At 45.8% G+C, this 15498-nt stretch overlaps 1 protein-coding gene across 4 annotated transcripts in view; it reads right to left on the bottom strand.

Moving 5' to 3' along the window:
- LOC109900487 (serine/threonine-protein kinase DCLK2) overlaps positions 1-15498 on the bottom strand; it is a 117090-nt gene that overhangs the window by 32812 nt on the left and 68780 nt on the right. For all 4 annotated transcript variants that reach the window (XR_004210542.1, XM_031828380.1, XM_031828378.1 and 1 more), the window contains exons 10-13: positions 3978-4097; positions 3252-3398; positions 2359-2492; positions 2036-2113 (exon numbers count right to left, since the gene is read on the bottom strand). Coding sequence is in view for 3 of the 4 variants with exons in the window: in XM_031828380.1 (XP_031684240.1) it covers positions 2036-2113; positions 2359-2492; positions 3252-3398; positions 3978-4097 (479 nt within the window). In the remaining variant the exon portion in view is untranslated. The remainder of the gene's footprint in view (positions 1-2035; positions 2114-2358; positions 2493-3251; positions 3399-3977; positions 4098-15498) is intronic.

Here is a 15498-nt window from a genome sequence, read left to right as displayed (position 1 = left end):
GTGTTCTGGAGGTTACATAACATTGTGTAGTGTACTGTAAGTGTTCTGGAGGTTACATAACATTGTGTAGTGTACTGTAGGTGTTCTGGAGGTTACATTACATTGTGTAGTGTACTGTAGGTGTCTGGAGGTTAAATAACATTGTGTAGTGTACTGTAGGTGTTCTGGAGGTTACATAACATTGTGTAGTGTACTGGAGGTTACATAACATTGTGTAGTGTACTGTAGGTGTCTGGAGGTTAAATAACATTGTGTAGTGTACTGTAGGTGTCTGGAGGTTAAATAACATTGTGTAGTGTACTGTAGGTGTCTGGAGGTTAAATAACATTGTGTAGTGTACTGTAGGTGTCTGGAGGTTAAATAACATTGCGTGGTGTACTGTAGGTGTTCTGGAGGTTACATAACATTGTGTAGTGTACTGTAGGTGTCTGGAGGTTAAATAACATTGTGTAGTGTACTGTAGGTGTCTGGAGGTTACATAACATTGTGTAGTGTACTGTAGGTGTTCTGGAGGTTACATAACATTGTGTAGTGTACTGTAAGTGTCTGGAGGTTACATAACATTGTGTAGTGTACTGTAGGTGTTCTGGAGGTAACATAACATTGTGTAGTGTACTGTAGGTGTTCTGGAGGTTACATAACATTGTGTAGTGTACTGTAAGTGTCTGAAGGTTACATAACATTGTGTAGTGTACTGTAGGTGTACTGGAGGTTACATAACATTGTGTAGTGTACTGTAGGTGTTCTGAGGGTTACATAACATTGTGTAGTGTACTGTAGGTGTTCTGGAGGTTACATAACTTTGTGTAGTGTACTGTAGGTGTTCTGGAGGTTACATAACATTGTGTAGTGTACTGTAGGTGTCTGGAGGTTAAATAACATTGTGTAGTGTACTGTAGGTGTTCTGGAGGTTACATAACATTGTGTAGTGTACTGTAGGTGTTCTGGAGGTTACATAACATTGTGTAGTGTACTGTAGGTGTCTGGAGGTTAAATAACATTGTGTAGTGTACTGTAGGTGTTCTGGAGGTTACATAACATTGTGTAGTGTACTGTAGGTGTTCTGGAGGTTACATAACAGTGTGTAGTGTACTGGAGGTTACATAACATTGTGTAGTGTACTGGAGGTGTCTGGAGGTTAAATAACATTGTGTAGTGTACTGTAGGTGTTCTGGAGGTTACATAACATTGTGTAGTGTACTGGAGGTTACATAACATTGTGTAGTGTACTGTAGGTGTCTGGAGGTTACATAACATTGTGTAGTGTACTGTAGGTGTCTGGAGGTTAAATAACATTGTGTAGTGTACTGTAGGTGTCTGGAGGTTACATAACATTGTGTAGTGTACTGTAGGTGTCTGGAGGTTACATAACATTGTGTAGTGTACTGTAGGTGTCTGGAGGTTAAATAACATTGTGTAGTGTACTGTAGGTGTCTGGAGGTTAAATAACATTGTGTGGTGTACTGTAGGTGTTCTGGAGGTTACATAACATTGTGTAGTGTACTGTAGGTGTCTGGAGGTTAAATAACATTGTGTAGTGTACTGTAGGTGTCTGGAGATTAAATAACATTGTGTGGTGTACTGTAGGTGTTCTGGAGGTTACATAACATTGTGTAGTGTAATGTAGGTGTCTGGAGGTTAAATAACATTGTGTAGTGTACTGGAGGTTACATAACATTGTGTAGTGTACTGTAGGTGTCTGGAGGTTAAATAACATTGTGTAGTGTACTGTAGGTGTTCTGGAGGTTACATAACATTGTGTAGTGTACTGGAGGTTACATAACATTGTGTGGTGTACTGTAGGTGTTCTGGAGGTTACATAACATTGTGTAGTGTACTATAGGTGTCTGGAGGTTAAATAACATTGTGTAGTGTACTGTAGGTGTTCTGGAGGTTACATAACATTGTGTAGTGTACTGTAGGTGTTTGGAGGTTAAATAACATTGTGTAGTGTACTGTAGGTGTTCTGGAGGTTACATAACATTGTGTAGTGTACTGTAGGTGTCTGGAGGTTACATAACATTGTGTAGTGTACCTGCGGAAGGGAGGAAAGCCACACAGCAGGATGTAAGTGATGACCCCAGTTGCCCAGATATCCACCTTCAGACCATAACTGGGGGGAGAGAGAGAGAGAGAGAGAGAGAGAAGAGATGGAGAAAGAGCAGACAGAAAGAGCAGAGGGGGAAGAGAGAGAGCAGAAAGAGAAAGCAGAGCAAGAAAGACAGAGGAAAAGAGAGAGCAGAGAGAGAGAAATATGAAGGACGTGTTGTTTAACATCCGTGTGGGTTTCCCCTTCAGCGGCCCTAGTCACTAGAATGTCTGATGCTATGGATACAGGTACAGTTGGCAGTAACTCACCCAGCCTCAGCAATGATCTCAGGGGCCACGTAGGTGGGGGTTCCACACACGGTGTGCAGGGGCCCCTCAACCACAGTGGCCAGACCAAAGTCCCCCAGTTTCAGAGACTTAGTGCCGTCAAGGTACTCACACACCTAAGGAGCAGACAAACAAAACATAGTTACCAACTCATGTCACCTCAATTCAAAAGGCATTGTGCATTTCATATGCAAATACTTTAGCATGCCATATGAAAATCTGAAATCTCATATCCATAGTACACAGCGTTGTACGAGATCTTCAGTTTCTTGGCAATTTCTTGCATGGAATAGCCTTCATTTCTCAGAACAAGAATACACTGACAAGTTTCAGAAGAAAGTTATTTGTACACAATGTTACTACACAATGAGCCTGTAATCGAACCTACAAATGCTGATGCTCCAGATACCCAACTAGTCTACAGGAGATGAGTTTTATTGCTTCTTTAATCAGAATAACAGTTTTCAGCTGTGCTAACATAATTAAAAAAGGGTTTTATAATGAATAGCCTTTTAAAATGATAAAATTGGATTACACAGGAGTGATGGTTGCTGATAATGGGCCTCCGTACGCCCATGTAGATATTCCATAAAAAAACTGCCGTTTCCAGCTACAATAGTCATTTACAACATTAACATTAACACTGTATTCCTGATCAATTTGATGTTATTTAATGGACAAAGAAAATTGCTTTTCTTTCAAAAACAAGAACATTTCTACGTGAACCCAAACTTTTGAAAGGTAGTGTGTGTCTGGTGGAACTGAGTCACAACAATTCTGACATAACTACTGTATGTCAATTCAACAACATATGATCTTACAGTGTACAGTGTAGCTGGCTACCCCAGTCTTCAGTGTGGTCCCTCACTACTCACCAGCAGGTTCTCAGGCTTGATGTCTCTGTGTACTATGTTCATGCTGTGGAGGTACTTCAGGGCTCCAGCCAGGTTAAACACCATGACACTGGCATCTCTCTCTGTGTACTTAGTGGAGGACGTGATGGCATCAAATAGGTCGCCACCCTGCAGGAAATGGACGCATTAGACACATTCATGTTGAATTAAGAACTTACCTAAATGATAAGGTACCTAAAATATTAATGTTGCATGCACTGATGAAGTGCAGAATACTGCTGTAGTGGTCAGTAGTGGTTGACTAGATACTGTAGAGGTCAGTAGTGGTTGACTAGATACTGTAGAGGTCAGTAGTGGTTTACTAGATACTGTAGAGGTCAGTAGTGGTTGAATAGATACTGTAGAGGTTGACTAGATACTGTAGAGGTAATTAGTGGTTGACTAGGTACTGTAGATGTCAGTAGTGGTTAACTAGATACTGTAGAGGTCATTAGTGGTTGACTAGGTACTGTAGAGGTCAGTAGTGGTTAACTAGATACTGTAGAGGTCATTAGTGGTTGACTAGATATTGTAGAGGTCAGTAGTGGTTGACTAGATACTGTAGAGGTCATTAGTGGTTGACTAGATACTGTAGAGGTCATTAGTGGTTGACTAGATACTGTAGAGGTCAGTAGTGGTTGACTAGATACTGTAGAGGTCAGTAGTGGTTGACTAGATACTGTAGAGGTCAGTAGTGGTTGAACTTACCTTGACCAGCTCCATGACCAGGTAGAGTTCAGTGGGCGTGTCCACCTCGTCTATCAGCTGGATAATGTTGGGGTGTTTGACTCTCCTCAGCACTGCCACCTCGTTCTCTATCAGGTGCTCCTGCACACACATGCAAACACACAAACGCATGCAAACACACACACGAGCACACACACGCACGTGAGTGGACAGTGGTTAGGTATTCCACCCTGCATTATTAACCCGCAGGCAGACAGAAATGTAGTAGTTCATTGTGTTGGTCGATGATCCTGTTATTATAGTACCAGGATGGAACTGGGATGGTACTTTGATCCTGTTGATACATGGTACTGGGACTGTCAGCAACACTGTCTGAGAGAACAGTCTCTGTTGATACATGGTACTGGGACTCCGTCAGCAACAATGTCTGAGAGAACAGTCTCTGTTGATACATGGTACTGGGACTGTCAGCACCGCTGTCTGAGAGAACAGTCTCTCTGTTGATACATGGTACTGGGACTGTCAGCAACACTGTCTGAGAGAACAGTCTCTGTTGATACATGGTACTGGGACTCCGTCAGCAACACTGTCTGAGAGAACAGTCTCTCTGTTGATACATGGTACTGGGACTCCGTCAGCAACACTGTCTGAGAGAACAGTCTCTGTTGATACATGGTACTGGGACTGTCAGCAACACTGTCTGAGAGAACAGTCTCTGTTGATACACGGTACTGGGACTCCGTCAGCAACACTGTCTGAGAGAACAGTCTCTCTGTTGATACATGGTACTGGGACTGTCAGCAACACTGTCTGAGAGAACAGTCTCTGTTGATACATGGTACTGGGACTCCGTCAGCAACACTGTCTGAGAGAACAGTCTCTCTGTTGATACATGGTACTGGGACTGTAAGCAACGCTGTCTGAGAGAACAGTCTCTGTTGATACATGGTACTGGGACTGTCAGCAACAATGTCTGAGAGAACAGTCTCTGTTGATACATGATACTGGGACTCCGTCAGCAACGCTGTCTATGAGAACAGTCTCTGTTGATACAATGTACTGGGACTGTCAGCAACACTGTCTGAGAGAACAGTCTCTCTGTTGATACATGGTACTGGGACTGTAAGCAACACTGTCTGAGAGAACAGTCTCTCTGTTGATACATGGTACTGGGACTGTAAGCAACGCTGTCTGAGAGAACAGTCTCTGTTGATACATGGTACTGGGACTGTCAGCAACACTGTCTGAGAGAACAGTCTCTGTTGATACATGGTACTGGGACTCCGTCAGCAACAATGTCTGAGAGAACAGTCTCTGTTGATACATGATACTGGGACTCCGTCAGCAACACTGTCTATGAGAACAGTCTCTGTTGATACAATGTACTGGGACTGTCAGCAACACTGTCTGAGAGAACATCCTCTGTTGATACATGGTACTGGGACTGTCAGCACCGCTGTCTGAGAGAACAGTCTCTCTGTTGATACATGGTACTGGGACTGTAAGCAACGCTGTCTGAGAGAACAGTCTCTGTTGATACATGGTACTGGGACTGTCAGCAACACTGTCTGAGAGAACAGTCTCTGTTGATACATGGTACTGGGACTCCGTCAGCAACAATGTCTGAGAGAACAGTCTCTGTTGATACATGGTACTGGGACTGTCAGCAACAATGTCTGAGAGAACAGTCTCTGTTGATACATGATACTGGGACTCCGTCAGCAACGCTGTCTATGAGAACAGTCTCTGTTGATACAATGTACTGGGACTGTCAGCAACACTGTCTGAGAGAACAGTCTCTCTGTTGATACATGGTACTGGGACTGTAAGCAACACTGTCTGAGAGAACAGTCTCTCTGTTGATACATGGTACCGGGACTGTAAGCAACGCTGTCTGAGAGAACAGTCTCTGTTGATACATGGTACTGGGACTGTCAGCAACACTGTCTGAGAGAACAGTCTCTGTTGATACATGGTACTGGGACTCCGTCAGCAACAATGTCTGAGAGAACAGTCTCTGTTGATACATGATACTGGGACTCCGTCAGCAACACTGTCTATGAGAACAGTCTCTGTTGATACAATGTACTGGGACTGTCAGCAACACTGTCTGAGAGAACATCCTCTGTTGATACATGGTACTGGGACTGTCAGCACCGCTGTCTGAGAGAACAGTCTCTCTGTTGATACATGGTACTGGGACTGTCAGCAACACTGTCTGAGAGAACAGTCTCTCTGTTGATACATGGTACTGGGGCTCCGTCAGCAACACTGTCTGAGAGAACAGTCTCTGTTGATACATGGTACTGGGGCTCCGTCAGCAACACTGTCTGAGAGAACAGTCTCTCTGTTGATACATGGTACTGGGACTGTCAGCAACACTGTCTGAGAGAACAGTCTCTGTTGATACATGGTACTGGGACTCCGTCAGCAACACTGTCTGAGAGAACAGTCTCTCTGTTGATACATGGTACTGGGACTGTAAGCAACACTGTCTGAGAGAACAGTCTCTCTGTTGATACATGGTACTGGGACTGGTCAGCAACACTGTCTGAGAGAACAGTCTCTGTTGATACATGGTACTGGGACTCCGTCAGCAACACTGTCTGAGAGAACAGTCTCTGTTGATACATGGTACTGGAGCTGTCAGCAACACTGTCTGAGAGAACAGTCTCTGTTGATACATGGTACTGGGACTGTCAGCAACACTGTCTGAGAGAACAGTCTCTGTTGATACATGGTACTGGGACTGTCAGCAACACTGAGAGAACAGTCTCTGTTGATACATGGTACTGGGACTGTTAGCAACACTGTCTGAGAGAACAGTCTCTGTTGATACATGGTACTGGGACTCCGTCAGCAACAATGTCTGAGAGAACAGTCTCTGTTGATACATGGTACTGGGACTGTCAGCAACACTGTCTGAGAGAACAGTCTCTCTGTTGATACATGGTACTGGGACTGTAAGCAACACTGAGAGAACAGTCTCTGTTGATACATGGTACTGGGACTGTCAGCAACCACTGTCTGAGAGAACAGTCTCTGTTGATACATGGTACTGGGACTGTCAGCAACACTGTCTGAGAGAACAGTCTCTGTTGATACATGGTACTGGACTGTCAGCAACACTGTCTGAGAGAACAGTCTCTGTTGATACATGGTACTGGGACTGTCAGCAACACTGTCTGAGAGAACAGTCTCTGTTGATACATGGTACTGGGACTGTCAGCAACACTGTCTGAGAGAACAGTCTCTGTTGATACATGGTACTGGGACTGTCAGCAACACTGTCTGAGAGAACAGTCTCTGTTGATACATGGTACTGGGACTGTCAGCAACACTGTCTGAGAGAACAGTCTCTGTTGATACATGGTACTGGGACTCGTCAGCAACACTGTCTGAGAGAACAGTCTCTGTTGATACATGGTACTGGGACTGTCAGCAACACTGTCTGAGAGAACAGTCTCTGTTGATACATGGTACTGGGACTGTCAGCAACACTGTCTGAGAGAACAGTCCTCTGTTGATACATGGTACTGGGACTCGTCAGCAACACTGTCTGAGAGAACAGTCTCTGTTGATACATGGTACTGGGACTCCGTCAGCACACTGTCTGAGAGAACAGTCTCTGTTGATACATGGTACTGGAGCTGTCAGCAACACTGTCTGAGAGAACAGTCTCTGTTGATACATGGTACTGGGACTCCGTCAGCAACACTGTCTGAGAGAACAGTCTCTGTTGATACATGGTAACTGGGACTGTCAGCAACACTGTCTGAGAGAACAGTCTCTGTTGATACATGGTACTGGGACTGTCAGCAACACTGTCTGAGAGAGAACAGTCTCTGTTGATACATGGTACTGGGGCTACTGTCAGCAACACTGTCTGAGAGAACAGTCTCTCTGTTGATACATGGTACTGGGACTGTCAGCAACACTGTGAGAGAACAGTCTCTGTTGATACATGGTACTGGGACTGTCAGCAACACTGTCTGAGAGAACAGTCCTCTGTTGATACATGGTACTGGGACTGTTCAGCACAATGTCTGAGAGAACAGTCTCTGTTGATACATGGTACTGGGACTGTCAGCAACACTGTCTGAGAGAACAGTCTCTGTTGATACACTGGTACTGGGACCTGTCAGCAACACTGTCTGAGAGAACAGTCTCTGTTGATACATGGTACTGGGACTCGTCAGCAACACTGTCTGAGAGAACAGTCTCTGTTGATACATGGTACTGGGACTGTCAGCAACACTGTCTGAGAGAACAGTCTCTGTTGATACATGGTACTGGGACTCGTCAGCAACACTGTCTGAGAGAACAGTCTCTGTTGATACATGGTACTGGGACTGTCAGCAACACTGTCTGAGAGAACAGTCTCTGTTGATACATGGTACTGGGACTGTCAGCAACACTGTCTGAGAGAACAGTCTCTGTTGATACATGGTACTGGGACTGTCAGCAACACTGTCTGAGAGAACAGTCTCTGTTGATACATGGTACTGGGACTGTCAGCAACACTGTCTGAGAGAACAGTCTCTGTTGATACATGGTACTGGGACTGTCAGCAACACTGTCTGAGAGAACAGTCTCTGTTGATACATGGTACTGGGACTGTCAGCAACACTGTCTGAGAGTCTCTGTTGATACATGGTATGGGACTGTCAGCAACACTGTCTGAGAGAACAGTCTCTGTTGATACATGGTACTGGGACTGTCAGCAACACTGTCTGAGAGAACAGTCTCTCTGTTGATACATGGTACTGGGGCTCCGTCAGCAACACTGTCTGAGAGAAACAGTCCTCTGTTGATAATGGTACTGGGACTCCGTCAGCAACACTGTCTGAGAGAACAGTCTCTCTGTTGATACATGGTACTGGGACTGTCAGCAACACTGGTCTGAGAGAACAGTCTCTGTTGATACATGTACTGGTGCTCCGTCAGCAACACTGTCTGAGAGAACAGTCTCTCTGTTGATACATGGTACTGGGACTGTCAGCAACACTGTCTGAGAGAACAGTCTCTGTGATACATGGTATGGGACTCCGTCAGCAACACTGTCTGAGAGAACAGTCTCTCTGTTGATACATGGTACTGGGACTGTAAGCACACTGTCTGAGAGAACAGTCTCCTGTGATACATGGTACTGGGACTGTCAGCAACACTGTCTGAGAGAACAGTCTCTGTTGATACATGGTACTGGGACTCCGTCAGCAACACTGTCTGAGAGAACAGTCTCTCTGTTGATACATGGTACTGGGACTGTCAGCAACACTGTCTGAGAGAACAGTCTCTGTTGATACATGGTACTGGGACTGTAAGCAACACTGTCTGAGAGAACAGTCCTCTGTTGATACATGGTACTGGGACTCGTCAGCAACACTGTCTGAGAGAACAGTCTCTGTTGATACATGGTACTGGACTGTCAGCAACACTGTCTGAGAGAACAGTCTCTGTTGATACATGGTACTGGGACTGTCAGCAACACTGTCTGAGAGAACAGTCTCCTGTTGATACATGGTACTGGGACTGTCAGCAACACTGTCTGAGAGAACAGTCTCTGTTGATACATGGTACTGGGACTGTCAGCAACACTGTCTGAGAGAACAGTCTCTGTTGATACATGTACTGGGACTGTCAGCAACACTGTCTGAGAGAACAGTCTCTGTTGATACATGGTACTGGGACTGTCAGCAACCTGTCTGAGAGAACAGTCTCTGTTGATACATGGTACTGGGACTGTCAGCAACACTGTCTGAGAGAACAGTCTCTGTTGATACATGGTACTGGGACTCCGTCAGCATCACTGTCTGAGAGAACAGTCTCTCTGTTGATACATGGTACTGGACGTAAGCAACGCTGTCTGAGAGAACAGTCTCTCTGTTGATACATGGTACTGGGACTGTCAGCAACACTGTCTGAGAGAAACAGTCTCTGTTGATACATGGTACTGGACTCCGTCAGCAACACTGTCTGAGAGAACAGTCTCTGTTGATACATGGTACTGGGACTCGTCAGCAACAATGTCTGAGAGAACAGTCTCTGTTGATACATGATACTGGGACTCCGTCAGCAACCACTGTCTATGAGAAACAGTCTCTGTTGATACAATGTACTGGACTGTCAGCAACACTGTCCTGAGAGAACAGTCTCTCTGTTGATACATGGTACTGGGACTGTAAGCAACGCTGTCTGAGAGAACAGTCTCTGTTGATACATGGTACTGGGACTGTAAGCAACGCTGTCTGAGAGAACGTCTCTGTTGATACATGGTACTGGGACTGTCAGCAACACTGTCTGAGAGAACAGTCCTCTGTTGATACATGGTACTGGGACTCGTCAGCAACACTGTCTGAGAGAACAGTCTCTGTTGATACATGTACTGGGACTGTCAGCAACACTGTCTGAGAGAACAGTCTCTGTTGATACATGGTACTGGGACTGTCAGCAACATGTCTGAGAGAACAGTCTCTGTTGATACATGGTACTGGACTGTCAGCAACACTGTCTGAGAGAACAGTCTCTGTTGATACATGGTACTGGGACTCCGTCAGCAACACTGTCTGAGAGAACAGTCTCTGTTGATACATGTACTGGGACTGTCAGCAACACTGTCTGAGAGAACAGTCCTCTGTTGATACATGGTACTGGGATGTCAGCAACACTGTCTGAGAGAAACAGTCTCTGTTGATACATGGTACTGGGGACTCGTCAGCAACACTGTCTGAGAGAACAGTCTCTGTTGATACATGGTACTGGGACTCCGTCAGCAACACTGTCTGAGAGAACAGTCTCTGTTGATACATGGTACTGGGACTGTCAGCAACACTGTCTGAGAGAACAGTCTCTCTGTTGATACATGGTACTGGGACTGTCAGCAACACTGTCTGAGAGAACAGTCTCTGTTGATACATGGTACTGGGACTGTTCAGCAACACTGTCTGAGAGAACAGTCTCTGTTGATACATGGTACTGGGACTCCGTCAGCAACACTGTCTGATGAGAACAGTCTCTTGTTGATACATGTACTGGGACTGTCAGCAACACTGTCTGATGAGAACCGTCTCTGTTGATACATGGTACTGGGGACTGTCAGCAACACTGTCTGAGAGAACAGTCTCTGTTGATACATGGTACTGGGACTGTCCAGCAACACTGTCTAGAGAACAGTCTCTGTTGATACATGGTACTGGGACTGTCAGCAACACTGTCTGAGAGAACAGTCCTCTGTTGATACATGTTACTGGACTTCCGTCAGCAACACTGTCTGAGAGAACAGTCTCTGTTGATACATGGTACTGGGACTGTCAGCAACACTGTCTGAGAGAACAGTCTCTGTTGATACATGGTACTGGGGCCCGTCAGCAACACTGTCTGAGAGAACAGTCTCTGTTGATACATGGTACTGGGACTGTCAGCAACACTGTCTGAGAGAACAGTCTCCTGTTATACATGGTACTGGGACTGTCAGCAACACTGTCTGAGAGAACAGTCTCTGTTGATACATGGTACTGGGACTTGTCAGCAACACTGTCTGAGAGAACAGCTCTCTGTTGATACATGGTACTGGGACTGTCAGCAACACTGTCTGAGAGAACAGTCTCCTGTTGATACATGGTACTGGGACTGTCAGCAACACTGTTGAGAGAACAGTCTCTGTTGATACATGGTACTGGGACTGTAAGCAACACTGTCTGAGAGAACAGTCTCTCTGTTGATACATGGTACTGGGACTGTAGGCAACGATGGTCTGAGAGAACAGATCCTCTGGTTGATACACTGGTACGGGACTGTCAGCACACTGTCTGAGAGAACAGTCTCTTGTTGAACATGGTACTGGGGCTCCGTCCAGCAAACAATGTCTGAGAGAACAGTCTCTGTTGATACATGGTACTGGGCTCCTCCAGCAACACTGTCTGAGAGAACAGTCTCTGTTGATACATGGTACTGGGACTGTCAGCAACACTGTCTGAGAGAACAGTCTCTGTTGATACATGGTACTGGGACTGTCAGCAACACTGTCTGAGAGAACAGTCTCTGTTGATACATGGTACTGGGACTGTCAGCAACACTGTCTGAGAGAACAGTCTCTGTTGATACATGGTACTGGGACTGTCAGCAACACTGTCTGAGAGAACAGTCTCTGTTGATACATGGTACTGGGACTGTCAGCAACACTGTCTGAGAGAACAGTCTCTGTTGATACATGGTACTGGGACTGTCAGCAACCTGTCTGAGAGAACAGTCTCTGTTGATACATGGTACTGGGACTGTCAGCAACAGTCTCTGTTGCACATCTATACATGGTACTGGGACTGTCAGCAACACTGTCTGAGAGAACAGTCTCTGTTGATACATGGTACTGGGACTGTCAGCAACACTGTCTGAGAGAACAGTCTCTGTTGATACATGGTACTTGGGACTGTCAGCAACACTGTCTGAGAGAACAGTCTCTGTTGATACATGGTACTGGGACTCCGTCAGCAACACTGTCTGAGAGAACAGTCTCTCTGTTGATACATGGTACTGGGACTGTCAGCAACACTGTCTGAGAGAACAGTCTCTGTTGATACATGGTACTGGGACTGTCAGCAACACTGTCTGAGAGAACAGTCCTCTGTTGATACATGGTACTGAGGACTGTCAGCAACACTGTCTGAGAGAACAGTCTCTGTTGATACATGGTACTGGGACTCGTCAGCAACACTGTCTGAGAGAACAGTTCTCTGTTGATACATGGTACTGGGACTGTCAGCAACACTGTCTGAGAGAACAGTCTCTGTTGATACATGGTACTGGGACCCGTCAGCAACAATGTCTAGAGAACAGTCTCTGTTGATACATGGTACTGGGACTGTCAGCAAACACTGTCTGAGAGAACAGTCCTCTGTTGATACATGGTACTGGGACTAGTCGCAACACTGTCTGAGAGAACAGTCCTCTGTTGATACATGGTACTGGGACTGTCAGCAACACTGTCTGAGAGAACAGTCTCTGTTGATACATGGTACTGGGACTCCGTCCAGCAACACTGTCTGAGAGAACAGTCTCTGTTGATACATGGTACTGGGACTCCGTAAGCAACACTGTTGAGAGAACAGTCTCTGTTGATACATGTATGGGACTGTCAGCAACACTGTCTGAGAGAACAGTCCTCTGTTGATACATGGTACTGGGACTCCGTCAGCACCTGTCTGAGAGAACAGTCTCTGTTGATACATGGTACTGGGAGCTGTCAGCAACACTGTCTGAGAGAACAGTCTCTGTTGATACATGGTACTGGGACTCCGTCAGCAACACTGTCTGAGAGAACAGTCTCTGTCTGATACATGGTACTGGGACTGTCAGCAACACTGTCTAGAGAACAGTCTCTCTGTTGATACATGTACTGGACTGTCAGCAACACTGTCTGAGAGAACAGTCTGGAACTGTTGATACATGGTACTGGGACTGTCAGCAACACTGTCTGAGAGAACAGTCTCTGTTGATACATGGTACTGGGACTGTCAGCAACACTGTCTGAGAGAACAGTCTCTGTTGATACATGGTACTGGGACTGTCAGCAACACTGTCTGAGAGAACAGTCTCTGTTGATACATGGTACTGGGACTGTCAGCAACACTGTCTGAGAGAACAGTCCTCTGTTGATACATGGTACTGGGACTGTCAGCAACGCTGTCTGAGAGAACAGTCTCTGTTGATACATGGTACTGGGACTGTCAGCAACACTGTCTGAGAGAACAGTCTCTGTGATACATGGTACTGGGACTGTCAGCAACACTGTCTGAGAGAACAGTCTCTGTTGATACACTGGTACTGGGACTGTCAGCAACACTGTCTATGAGAACAGTCTCTCGTTGATACATGGTACTGGGACTGTCAGCAACACTGTCTGAGAGAACAGTCTCTCTGTTGATACATGGTACTGGGACTGTCAGCAACACTGTCCTGAGAGAACAGTCTCTGTTGATACATGGTACTGGGACTCCGTCAGCAACACTGTCTGAGAGAACAGTCTCTCTGTTGATACATGGTACTGGGACTGTAAGCAACACTGTCTGAGAGAACAGTCTCTCTGTTGATACATGGTACTGGGACTGTAAGCAACACTGTCTGAGAGAACAGTCCTCTGTTGATACATGGTACTGGGACTGTCAGCAACACTGTCTGAGAGAACAGTCTCTGTTGATACATGGTACTGGGACTGTCAGCAACACTGTCTGAGAGAACAGTCCTCTGTTGATACATGGTACTGGGACTGTCAGCAACACTGTCTGAGAGAACAGTCTCTGTTGATACATGGTACTGGGACTCCGTCAGCAACACTGTCTGAGAGAACAGTCTCTGTTGATACATGGTACTGGGACTGTAAGCAACACTGTCTGAGAGAACAGTCTCTGTTGATACATGGTACTGGGACTGTCAGCAACACTGTCTGAGAGAACAGTCTCTGTTGATACATGGTACTGGGACTCCGTCAGCAACACTGTCTGAGAGAACAGTCTCTGTTGATACATGGTACTGGGACTGTCAGCAACACTGTCTGAGAGAACAGTCTCTGTTGATACATGGTACTGGGACTCCGTCAGCAACACTGTCTGAGAGAACAGTCTCTGTTGATACATGGTACTGGGACTGTCAGCAACACTGTCTGAGAGAACAGCCTCTGTTGATACATGTACTGGGACTGTCAGCACGCTGTCTGAGAGAACAGTCTCTGTTGATACATGGTACTGGGACTGTCAGCAACACTGTCTGAGAGAACAGTCTCTGTTGATACATGGTACTGGGACTGTCAGCAACACTGTCTGAGAGAACAGTCTCTGTTGATACATGGTACTGGGACTCCGTCAGCAACACTGTCTGAGAGAACAGTCTCTGTTGATACATGGTACTGGGGACTCCGTCAGCAACACTGTCTGAGAGAACAGTCTCTGTTGATACATGGTACTGGGACTTCCGCCAGCAACACTGTCTAGAGAACAGTCTCTGTTGATACATGGTACTGGGACTGTCAGCAACACTGTCTATGAGAACAGTCTCTCTGTTGATACATGGTACTGGGACTGTCAGCAACACTGTCTGAGAGAACAGTCTCTGTTGATACATGGTACTGGGACTGTCAGCAACACTGTCTGAGAGAACAGTCTCTGTTGATACATGGTACTGGGACTGTCAGCAACACTGTCTGAGAGAACAGTCTCTGTTGATACATGGTACTGGGACTGTCAGCAACACTGTCTGAGAGAACAGTCTCTGTTGATACATGGTACTGGGACTGTCAGCAACACTGTCTGAGAGAACAGTCTCTGTTGATACATGGTACTGGGACTGTCAGCAACACTGTCTGAGAGAACAGTCTCTGTTGATACATGGTACTGGGACTGTCAGCAACACTGTCTGAGAGAACAGTCTCTCTGTTGATACATGGTACTGGGACTGTAAGCAACACTGTCTGAAGAGAACAGTCTCTGTTGATACATGGTACTGGGACTCGTCAAGCAACACTGTCTGAGAGAACAGTCTCTGTTGATACATG

This window comes from Oncorhynchus kisutch, linkage group LG7, assembly GCF_002021735.2.
Source record: "Oncorhynchus kisutch isolate 150728-3 linkage group LG7, Okis_V2, whole genome shotgun sequence".
Taxonomy (NCBI): domain Eukaryota; kingdom Metazoa; phylum Chordata; class Actinopteri; order Salmoniformes; family Salmonidae; genus Oncorhynchus; species Oncorhynchus kisutch.
Note: the sequence above shows the minus strand (reverse complement) of the source record. Positions and strands in the feature narration are given on the sequence as shown.